Source organism: Quercus suber, unplaced genomic scaffold (assembly GCF_002906115.3).
Source record: "Quercus suber isolate HL8 unplaced genomic scaffold, Cork oak 2.0 scaffold_222, whole genome shotgun sequence".
Taxonomy (NCBI): domain Eukaryota; kingdom Viridiplantae; phylum Streptophyta; class Magnoliopsida; order Fagales; family Fagaceae; genus Quercus; species Quercus suber.
Window position 1 is genome coordinate 1,016,152 of NW_027069680.1, and position 12,494 is coordinate 1,028,645.

General features: G+C 31.0%; 1 protein-coding gene and 1 long non-coding RNA gene across 2 annotated transcripts; both read right to left on the reverse strand.

Annotated features, from left to right (window-relative positions):
- Positions 1-265: 265 nt before the first annotated feature.
- Positions 266-2,257, reverse strand: LOC136070272 (uncharacterized). Its single transcript, XR_010631550.1, has 3 exons — positions 1,953-2,257; positions 592-673; positions 266-491 (listed from the first exon to the last, which is right to left on the reverse strand). It is a non-coding gene; the product is annotated as an uncharacterized LOC136070272 (long non-coding RNA).
- Positions 2,258-2,919: 662 nt separating this feature from the next.
- LOC112035494 (pleiotropic drug resistance protein 1-like) lies at positions 2,920-11,705 on the reverse strand. Its single transcript, XM_065780002.1, has 11 exons — positions 11,667-11,705; positions 8,464-8,517; positions 8,281-8,373; positions 7,896-7,994; positions 7,496-7,777; positions 7,135-7,389; positions 6,840-7,003; positions 5,003-5,095; positions 4,607-4,671; positions 3,246-3,327; positions 2,920-3,145 (listed from the first exon to the last, which is right to left on the reverse strand). The coding sequence occupies exons 3-6, from the start codon at positions 8,326-8,328 to the stop codon at positions 7,150-7,152; spliced, it is 669 nt and encodes a 222-aa protein (XP_065636074.1). The 5' UTR covers positions 8,329-8,373; positions 8,464-8,517; positions 11,667-11,705; the 3' UTR covers positions 2,920-3,145; positions 3,246-3,327; positions 4,607-4,671; positions 5,003-5,095; positions 6,840-7,003; positions 7,135-7,149.
- Between the last annotated feature and the right edge of the window lie 789 nt (positions 11,706-12,494).

A 12,494-nucleotide genomic window follows, 5' to 3' on the forward strand; every position in this document is an offset into this window, starting at 1 on the left:
CTTCATAAACCTATTTCCTTAAACTTCCTTAAAATTTTAATTAAACATTAAATTAAAATAGCATAGAGTTGGCTTTGATTTGGTATTGTAGACTTGTAGGAAGTAGAGTTTTAATCATAGAACTTTTATGATATGGATCTTTAACCAACGCTTCTTTATATATATATATATATATAATAGTTTTAGAAAATTTTTTTTTTTTTTTTCTTTTTGGTTTTTGTTTTTTTTTTTTTTAATATTGTGCTGATGTGGAAAATTGTGGGAGTTTCAGAGACCCGTGCGATGCACGGGAGAGTTATTGTGTATAAAAATGTAAACTTTTCTTTTTCTCTTCCTCTTTGATTGTACATTAGGATTCCAGTCTCATAGTTTCCTATCCTTGATATGAAACAATAAATTATGTAATGAAAAATGGAAATCAAACTTAAGTTTAAATTAAAATGAATATGGTCATTTTTGAGCTATCTTCAACCTTTAATTGAATTCTATACCTGATAAGAGAAATGACATATATAATGTTAATATCTTATTAGTTTTTGTGTATTTTAATATAAATACATTAAAAATGTGAATCCAAAATAAAGCACTTACTGATCTTTGAAATTAGCAGTCTCAGGAATTTCCAAATCAATATAAACTCTTGTTCCACTTGTTGACGATAAGTTATACTCTCCTGCAATGCATGGAATTCATTAAAAAAAAGTACAATTATCTATGGGATAGTGACTTACTGACTCCATTTGAATATGATGTTTGCTTCAAAATCACTTAACAGTACTTCAACAATCTTACATTATAATCATATCTAACATGACCATAATCAACCTTACTTTTCCTATATATCTCTCACAAGTTTGAAATGTACATCATTTATGAAAAGTTCAAAGTACCAATAATATAGATGCAAAATGAGCAGTACAAATAACATATGAATCCAACAGGACCTAGCACCTCTAGGACCAAAAGGTGACTTGAATTTGCATATCCAATTTCAAGGGCCATATTTACAGTGATTGGCAGGTGGATATAACATCAAATGTCCAGCCTGAAAAGGTTGAAGACATTTGGAACTTGAGAGGGATATTGAACACCTCATGGCATCAAGTTCAAGTTCGAGTTAGTCACTCAAATATGTAGACCAATGTCGAAACAGTATCAAATAAGTAATTGAATGGCTCAACACCCTTTTCCTTTTTTAACTCCTGGTTTAATTGAACCCCATTGCTTTCCTTAATCTCATTTACAAAAATAATAATTTCAGCATGTTGGATACCATTTAGTAGATATTATTTTGAATATTCTATGGTGTGCAAGTGGCAGTTCAAAACTCTCATCAACCTTGCTTCTTATTTGCCAAGATTTTTACCAAGGTTTTTACTTGATGGATGTTAAAAGCCAATCCTATCAGGTCTTATATGCATGAACTCTAATCAGCCATGCTTTTCCTGTAAGGTTTTCCACATGTTATAATTCAATCCAATCAATGGTCAATTGAAGCTGTTCTGGTCTGGTCATATCCAACTGCCATTGTAGTACATCTCTCTCATTTCACATAAGGGTGGGCTCTATGTACAGGGATCCAGCTCATTCTTATGTGAGAACTTGAGAGGAGGAGGACATAGTATATGTATACTCATGGATTGTCACACCATCTCAACCATCTAATATTTGTCTTTAATGGTTAAAATTGGTTGAAAAAGTAAATTCCCAAAGCCATCATCTATTTATTACTCTAAAGGGAACCGCATACAAACTCGTCTAAAGGCTAAATTGTTAAACTATCCATAATTACTTATAAAGAGAAATAGAAAAGAGAAATGAACTTGACTTTAAAAGTCTTGACAGTTAAACATGTAGCTATTATGATAAAAGAGTTTGGATTTTCAGTAAAGAAGCATATTACCAATAAATATGCAAAAAAAGTACAGAGTAAAGGAAAGATTGGTAAATACCTGACTGTGCTCGTCTTGTAGTTGTATTACTAAATAACTCAGATAACAAAATGCCAAATCCCTACCTGCAAAATAGTAAGAATCCGATTTTCAGCTGACATTCAAGCAACATTAATAGAAGTATGTATGAACATTTTTGTTGATTGGAAGTAAACTTAATGATGCATGTTGACTATTTTGAAGGATAAAATTTTATACATAATGGTCTGACTTAGCCATTGACAATTTGATCTCAATATATATGTGCCAACAAAATTTACATTTTGTTTTAGTGAGAAAGGAAAAAGGTGGCTCCAAACCCATCAATCTAAGCTAATCATTCAAAAGAAACACTCCCAAACGAAACNTAACAAAAATTATTGTATAAATCTTCAAAATTTCATACCTATTAATCAATTTTTTATCCTAAATGCTGAAACATTAGATGTAACTTCTTAGAAAAGCTCTAAAATGTAAAAAGGTAAGTTCAAACCTATTAACCTAAGCACAAATAATTTAGTACAGTGAAAAAAATGTAGGCACAAGTTTACTTAAAGTTAGTTTGTGAAATAAAGTAATTTAATTTTGGCCATAATTTGGGCCAAATTAACTTGAGTTTTTTGCATTTTGAGCCAATGTAGGCTTAATCTATTAACACAATGTAGGCATAACTAACTTGCTCCTCCTAAGAAAATTTATTGGCTCCGCCAGTGACTATATGGATGTGCGTTTGAATTTTTTTTTTTTCGCTTATCTCCGGCCCCCCCTAGCTTGAAATCCTGCGTCCGTCCCTGCTTTACCGGCGCCCATGTTTCTTCTTCCCTCAACATGTTCATTATATCCATTACAATAATAATAGGGTGAAGACGTGTTTAAGCCTATATACTATAGTCTTTGTAGTGTAGCTACCCATGTTCACTCATTTTTTCTTTTGGGTTTATGTTTTTTTTTTTTTTTAATATTGTGCTGATGTGGAAAATTGTGGGAGTTTCAGAGACCCGTGCGATGCACGGGAGAGTTATTGTGTATAAAAATGTAAACTTTTCTTTTTCTCTTCCTCTTTGATTGTACATTAGGATTCCAGTCTCATAGTTTCCTATCCTTGATATGAAACAATAAATTATGTAATGAAAAATGGAAATCAAACTTAAGTTTAAATTAAAATGAATATGGTCATTTCTGAGCTATCTTCAACCTTTAATTGAATTCTATACCTGATAAGAGAAATGACATATATAATGTTAATATCTTATTAGTTTTTGTGTATTTTAATATAAATACATTAAAAATGTGAATCCAAAATAAAGCACTTACTGATCTTTGAAATTAGCAGTCTCAGGAATTTCCAAATCAATATAAACTCTTGTTCCACTTGTTGACGATAAGTTATACTCTCCTGCAATGCATGGAATTCATTAAAAAAAAGTACAATTATCTATGGGATAGTGACTTACTGACTCCATTTGAATATGATGTTTGCTTCAAAATCACTTAACAGTACTTCAACAATCTTACATTATAATCATATCTAACATGACCATAATCAACCTTACTTTTCCTATATATCTCTCACAAGTTTGAAATGTACATCATTTATGAAAAGTTCAAAGTACCAATAATATAGATGCAAAATGAGCAGTACAAATAACATATGAATCCAACAGGACCTAGCACCTCTAGGACCAAAAGGTGACTTGAATTTGCATATCCAATTTCAAGGGCCATATTTGCAGTGATTGGCAGGTGGATATAACATCAAATGTCCAGCCTGAAAAGGTTGAAGACATTTGGAACTTGAGAGGGATATTGAACACCTCATGGCATCAAGTTCAAGTTCGAGTTAGTCACTCAAATATGTAGACCAATGTCGAAACAGTATCAAATAAGTAATTGAATGGCTCAACACCCTTTTCCTTTTTTAACTCCTGGTTTAATTGAACCCCATTGCTTTCCTTAATCTCATTTACAAAAATAATAATTTCAGCATGTTGGATACCATTTAGTAGATATTATTTTGAATATTCTATGGTGTGCAAGTGGCAGTTCAAAACTCTCATCAACCTTGCTTCTTATTTGCCAAGATTTTTACCAAGGTTTTTACTTGATGGATGTTAAAAGCCAATCCTATCAGGTCTTATATGCATGAACTCTAATCAGCCATGCTTTTCCTGTAAGGTTTTCCACATGTTATAATTCAATCCAATCAATGGTCAATTGAAGCTGTTCTGGTCTGGTCATATCCAACTGCCATTGTAGTACATCTCTCTCATTTCACATAAGGGTGGGCTCTATGTACAGGGATCCAGCTCATTCTTATGTGAGAACTTGAGAGGAGGAGGACATAGTATATGTATACTCATGGATTGTCACACCATCTCAACCATCTAATATTTGTCTTTAATGGTTAAAATTGGTTGAAAAAGTAAATTCCCAAAGCCATCATCTATTTATTACTCTAAAGGGAACCGCATACAAACTCGTCTAAAGGCTAAATTGTTAAACTATCCATAATTACTTATAAAGAGAAATAGAAAAGAGAAATGAACTTGACTTTAAAAGTCTTGACAGTTAAACATGTAGCTATTATGATAAAAGAGTTTGGATTTTCAGTAAAGAAGCATATTACCAATAAATATGCAAAAAAAGTACAGAGTAAAGGAAAGATTGGTAAATACCTGACTGTGCTCGTCTTGTAGTTGTATTACTAAATAACTCAGATAACAAAATGCCAAATCCCTACCTGCAAAATAGTAAGAATCCGATTTTCAGCTGACATTCAAGCAACATTAATAGAAGTATGTATGAACATTTTTGTTGATTGGAAGTAAACTTAATGATGCATGTTGACTATTTTGAAGGATAAAATTTTATACATAATGGTCTGACTTAGCCATTGACAATTTGATCTCAATATATATGTGCCAACAAAATTTACATTTTGTTTTAGTGAGAAAGGAAAAAGGTGGCTCCAAACCCATCAATCTAAGCTAATCATTCAAAAGAAACACTCCCAAACGAAACCCTAAATCATATTTAACAACCAAAATTATAGAACAAAATAAAAAACTTACCAGTAATGTTTGTGGAGAGAATCCGGTCTGATGGAAACGTCTCAAAATCAAAAACTTTCTGCAATTAAGGAGTAGGAGGCCGGTGCCTGTGGACTATAGTTTAGGGGTTTGAGAATTGAGAGAGCAGAGAGAACGAAAAAGGCAAAGAAGGAGAGAGAGTTTAACGGGTGAGGGTAGTCTATCGGGTTAATAAGTAAACAACTTAATAAAATAAAATAAAAATATATTTTAAAAAAAATTAATTACTGACGTTAAAAATTGTGGAAGATTCAAAAATTTCAATTTTATATACATATATATAATACGTGAAAGTTTCTCAAAAAAAAAAATATATATATATATATATAATACGTAAAAAAAATACTTAAATAAAAAGAGTAGGGGTTTATATTTGTTGAAATTTTTTAGTTTTACAAAAAAAAAAAATATATATATATATATATATTATGATACATATTTAAATTATATGCAATTACAATAATCTCATTTCGCATGTTCAAACCCATGCAATAATAAAAACACTAAATAAGAAATGTTGTATTAAAAAAAAATGACAAAAACCACAAAACTAAAACCAAAAATACAAACTCACTTTTAAGGAAGTCAACTCTTTGAAGAACTGGAACAATTAGGACATGTGGCATATGAAGAAACTTTCACTTGTCAAACTATTGAATTCCATTAAGCAAAAACATATTAAGCAAAGAAGTTAACACTACCAAAACCCAAAATCCAAACCCACTTTTGAGATCTTAATTGGGCAGTGAGCCTTATATCAAAACTAAAAACCTATACATGAAATCTACCTCAATTTTGGACCCCTAAATTTACCAATAAATAAAGAAGGAAAAAAAAAAACAAATGTAATGCAAGAATAAATGAATGATATAAGAATTTATATCATTTTAATATTTCTAGTATACTTCCAGATACATGTGACCAAATGTAATTCACCTTATTCACTCCTTATGAAAATAAAAGTAGAGAAGTGTTGCAGTTTCTTTTTTGTTGACTGTAAATTCTAGGTATTTCTAATTTAGAAAGGTATATATTTTAAACAATGCTTATCTAGAATTCATGCTAAATGCTAAATGGCCTACTATTAAAAACAACATCTTCCTCTTTGCCTTAATCAAAACTGAAATTTTAATTTGAAACCATAGTTTGTCAATAAAAGAACTACAACTACAAAGAATTAATGTTTTCAAGCAAATCTGTCAATCGCACTTTATATGATCTACTTTTTAAATTTCTTTTTCCCTTCTAATAATACCATGACCAACTCTCACATGTTGTAGAAAGCTAATCAATTAATTGTTAACACGCACCAACTATTAGAACAATTAGTCCAATCATAACACAACCAAATATCAAAAAATGGCATCAAAAGTTTATCGTAAAAACAATTAGAAAGACACAATCATTATCAATTAGTCAAGTTCCACAGCCATGTATATGTGGCCATGTGTTGATAATGGATCATCAGTATGAAGGAAACTGCATTTTAAATTATAATCAGCCATGAATGAGTGAGTTATACGACAATGATAAAAATATATTTTGTTTTTTGCGACTTATGAAGTGCAATTCATGAACTTAAGGTTTTGACCTTTACAATGAGTTAGATCAAGACAACCCCATGCACTATCTTCAAGAAATGGACCAACACCCAAAATCGCATTTTGCAGCAAATACAGTAGGCTAGATGTGTAGTTTACATCCAGTAACCCCATATCCACCATTTCTTTATGTTCTTTGTGGGAGGACACAATCAAATAAGAAGTAATAGAAAAGATTTTTCCCAATTATAAAAAAAAAACCACTTATTAAATTATACCTCTTGACAGGACAAAGCCACCCAAAGCAAACAGCATGACCAGTGCAAATGATCCAAATGTGTTGGCAAGAATCAAGTCCCCCCTACCAATTGCCCCAATAAAGCGAAATAATGCAGAAGCCATCTGGTTAAGAAGTAAAAGCAGAAGGTACTGCCTAAAAAACCTGCAATATGAACATGAGAAAATATATAATTTGAATTAGAAAAAGAAAAAAAGGAAAAAGAAAAAGTGAAACATATCTTTGTATGTTGACAAAAAAGTAGCATGATTTTATTTATTCATTCTATCTTTTACCTTCCAATACTTGGATCAAAGCCAATGACATAGTAAGTGATGAATACCCATACAACAACTTCTACAAACGTGATTGGAATCTTGATGATCCATGCAGGAAGAGAATATGCCCATGGAGGATAGAATAGGAGCTTCCTTTGCTTGAAGAAAATAGGAAGCTTTGCAACGGTCATGGATATCAGTTACTGAATTTTGGTGCATATCAGTATCAGTCTGTAGGAAAGTTGTCATAACAATCATTGCCATTATTGTAAGCTAAAAGAAGAAAACAAAAGAAAAAGTTTATATTACTCATATATGGGTATAATGAAATTTGATATAAAAAAGAAAGTTTTAAAAAATACTATAAAGCTCATCTTACTTGAACGAACTTGAAGATGTAGACAAACAAATTCCTATTCATGAGCAAAAATTCTCTTGACAAGCAAGCTTTCACCAGCTCTGCCTTTTTGACACCATACTTTCTTGTTGTCAAAGCAGCTGGATGGCTTTTAGCCTTGTCAAACTGAGTTGCAAGTTCATCTCCGAGTTTCCGTCCCACATGGAAAAATTGGAATGCCTTAGCAAATTCGTTTACTGTTACAAAATTGTAGGGCTTGTCTTTTTGTGCCCAGTACTGCTCCTGATCTTTCCTTAAAGTCACCTATAAATTGGTTATAAATGAATCCAAATATGAGATTCTACTTGTAATGCTTACCTCTTTAGAAGATAATAATACTATTATATATGAGACCAAAAAATAAACCTTTATTCAAACTCACTTCTTGCAGGAAGTCTGCCACCCCTTTCCTCTCAGGACATTTAAAGCCCATTGATTCAAAAAATTCAAGCACTTGTTCACGGGAACCCTGGTATACAATCTGGCCATCAGAGATGAGAATAATGTCATAAAAAAGATTATAAGTCTCTAGTGCTGGCTGGAGGAGGGAAATGACAGCAGTTCCATTGAAAATGTGAACATATTGCTTGATTGATTTCACAATCTGAAAAGTTGTTGAGCTATCCAAACCAGTAGATATTTCATCCATGAATGACACTACAGATGGTCCGACCAACATCTAACCTATAATTTTAGTATTAGATATTATTGATACAGATGTAGAGAGAATATGATTCTGTATATATGAACTACAAATTTGACTTTACCAGTTGTAACTCGTTTCCTTTGCCCTCCAGATATATTCCCCTAAACATTTGATTCCCAACTAAGGTATCTGCACAGACGTCCAATCCCAAAACCTGAAAACAATGTGGAAAATGAATAAAAGTGAACTATAATGATAATTTCTAAACAATTTCATAATCAATTCAACAATTTGCAGTTATTACCTTTAGAATGTAATCTGTCACCACATTCACCTCCCGCCATTCTGTTGCCACTGCCTAGATTAGCAGAAACAAATAAATAGAATGATATATAATGACAATACATATTTTAATGAAGCTGTGAAAACCAGGATAGAAAAGATTGGTTTTGCATAAATCCCAAAAGTAACAAAACTGCTGCAAACCAACTAAGCCAAGAAATCGATTACAACGAAAACCTTATACAAAAAAATTCAAGGCCTGTGATCAATAGGATTTTGTGAATCCAACAAAAGTCAAAAGTATTAAAGCATTAAAATTTTCTTTTTCATAAATTCTAAAGCATTAAGAAATTGAATTGGGTAAATTGCCTCTTCATATAGACAATAAATTCAAGTGCATGATCACAATTCTAAAAGTACTCCTCATGCCTCAAAACATTAAAAATGAAAACTTATGTTAGATTCCATCTAGCAGTCCCCATTGAAGTCCAAAAATATTAAAGCTCAAAGTTAGCAACAAAATCGCTTACATACCTGCTATGGAAATCCACAATGGGATGTAGATGCCTAAGTTTGATGTAATTATCTTGAACAAATAAAAATTGCATAAAATAAGTTAATAATTGCAATTATTCAGATTGAAATTTGACTGTAATTGGTCAGAAATCTTAACAGCCTAAGAGGATTTAATCATGTGCCAAAAGGGAAACCATGGGTTCTACGCACAAGCAGCTTTACTTTGTTTATCTCAATTTAAGTGTTTTTTTTTCAAATCCTAGAACTTTTTAAGAACACTGGTTAAGTTTTTCATGTAACTTTAACCCATCATGAGATCAAAACTCTAACAATGCATTCAAATCAAGAGGCACAAAGCCAAAGTGTTCTAATCTGATTTAAAGAACCAAAGACAACAAATTTAAAGGTTTGTTCAAAACCATAAAAGAGCTGACAATAACAAGAGCAAATCTTGAAACAGAGTCCATTACATAACCAAAAAACCAAAAATTAAACACATAATAGAACTAACAACACAAATATACATCAAAATAAAATCTAACATCAAACATTCACATTTTAAATTGCTACCCTACCCATTTACAAATTATTTTATTTAAACAATTACAATATATATTTAACTTGATGCTCTAACTCTTAAAACTTATTTATTTAAATTGCGTTTTGAGTTTTTCCTTTTTTTTTTTTTTTTCCCGACAAGTGAACAGTAAAATCACATGATTTTACTGTACAGGAGACAAAAAACACTGTTTAGCACTGTTCACGCACTAAAAAAATATTAAAAATAGGTCCCATGGTACTATTTACACATTTAAAAATTATTTTGCTACAGTATTTTCAGTTTTCAGTTTTCAATTTTCAGTTTCAGCAACAATAAGTTCAATCCAAACGGACCCATAATCTCTTACTCGGTATAAAAAATTCAGCCATTCAAATATTTTAGTTGACTAAAAACAAAGAAATTGTATTTGTAAGGAACCCATAATCCTGTAGGAGAAGATGAAGAGTTTACTGCGATGCGACACTGTTTCAATCTCTTCAACAGGTTTTCTGAATCACAAGGTAACAGGGTGGTGAGACCGTTCTCTCATCCTCCTCCTCCTCCTTCTTCTTCTTCTTCTACTCCTTCTCTAGAGGATGATTGATACAGTTTTCTGAATTGGCTGGGGCGTAGCCTTCGTCTATTTAGGTTTTTACCATATCTTAACGGTAGTGCCCTCAAATTTCTCATTCTTTCCCAGGATCCAAAACCCTTTTTTCCCTTTTCTTTTCCCTCAATTTCTCACCAAACAAATACAATCATAAGAAAATTGCAAAATAAAAATAAAAAGTTTTGGACTTACGGTGAACCTTTGGACTTGGTTTGGAACTTTGCTGGTCAAAAATTGTGAAGTCTTGCTTTGAATACTTTTGCAGATAGGACAAAATTTATATGGAGGGAAGTATAGAGAATGGGTGAGAGAGAGGAAGAAGAGCGTATAATAGAGAGATAGAAAAAGTGTTTGTTTTTTTTGGGAAGGAATTTGATACTTGCAAAATTTATAACTACCCCTGTAAGACTTTTTTTATATACGACAGTTTGGTTTTTTAAATAAACCGATTCAAGCCACCAACTGTAACAAAAATTGTAGTGAAACGGTTCGGTTAATTAAAAGACATAACTTCTCGCTTTTTTTTTTTTAAATGGTAGTTTTTATTGACTGAAAAGGTGTATTTTTAAATGTGAATGTGTTATAAATTTATGTAGCCACGTGGCGTAATGAGGACTGGTCAACAAAAAGTCAAACGTTTCGACTATTAGTTATTATATAGATATATATAGATAATACGTGAAAGTTTCTCAATATATATATATATATATAATACGTGAAAAAAAAATACTTAAATAAAAAGAGTAGGGGCATATATTTGTTGAAATTTTTGTCATAGAAATTTTAGTTGAAGTGGAATTTTCAAGCTTTTAAAACATATATCTAATAGAGTTTTACTTAAACTAAATTATTGTAATACTTGATAAGATAATTACACGTTAAAGAGAAATAATAACTATATAAGATATAAAACCTAAAATTAAAAAAATCTAAAATAAAAATAAAAAGAAATAAGTGGTGATGTGGAAAACTGTGAGAGCTCTAGAGGTTTCGGTTTTATATATAAAACTAGTCGCTAACCCGTGCAATGCACGTAAAAGTTTTTAGTAACTATAAGATTTTAGCAAATCAAATGCCTTAAAATTTGAAAATCTTAAAGAACTTACATTAACACTCATCAATTTGTTTACAAAGCCAATGCTAAATAGATCTACCAATTGCATTCTCATATCCTCTATCATTTGCAAGGTGAAAGGACTATTTTGATTACAGTTTGCATCCTTCTATCCCTCAAAAGCTTTAAGAAGTGCCATGTGGTCACTGCATAAGAATGTGTATAAGATTATACAAAATTTTGTCATTATAATCAACATCCTAAAGCTAATATCCAATCCAAAAATGTGTAACCAATGTTACATATTATAACAAAAACTCAAAGAGACAACAAAAACAGTCGTAGGTATATAAGAGAGAGAATCAGATTAAACATGTATTTCTATTTTTGCTTACTTTGAGATTGAATTTCAAGATTGAAACTTAAAATCCAGAATTCCAACAAAAAAAGCAAAGAAAAACCTCTCTATCTAATAGATCAAAAACTCTATAGAAAAGTACCAACCTTGCTTTGAAAGAAGATCACAAAGACATCACAATAAAGAATTAGATGGAATATACTCCTTCAGTCTACCATGCTTCCAATCAGCTAGTCTTCTTTTCCACTCTGCCAACCACAAAATCCAATGCTAACTTTGCATTCAAAGGAACTTATAATAATAATAATAATAAAGCAAACAACAAAAATGAAACTATTCATCCTTTTCATCTAATATGTAACTTGATAGATGGTCTTAGGCACTTTTTGCACATAGATTCTTTAAATTGTATATCAAATTAGAAGAAAGAAATTACATGTAATCTATATATATATATATATTGTAGCAATCATCATAGTGGGAGCAAGATTTCTAAATATGTATATATATATATATAATTTGCTCATGTGAGTTCTAGCTTTAAAACATTCAAGTTAAGCCTGTAAAAATCAAACTCCAAAAGATACAACAATGATATTGTTTATAGGTAAAGCACACATATAATCAACATGATCATTAAAACAGAGTAAAATTCAACCCACATTCATGACTCTTTTACAATTTTATTTGGATTGTGTGTCTCAATAGCATACCAATGCAATTATTAATTACTTAAAATTCAAAAAAAAATTATTTATACATGATAAGTTACAATTCAAATTGAGTTTCATGAGTTCTTTAAATGTGAACAAAACACTACAATATTTAGAAATTAGATGTACATAGACAAATAGTTAACCCTATACTAAGGAAACTCAAAAATTTAGTACAGAGGCAAACAAATACCATACCTTTAACCTTGATTCGAATGGAGGAAAAGACTGAAGAGAAAGGCAATAAAAAAAAGAAATTAA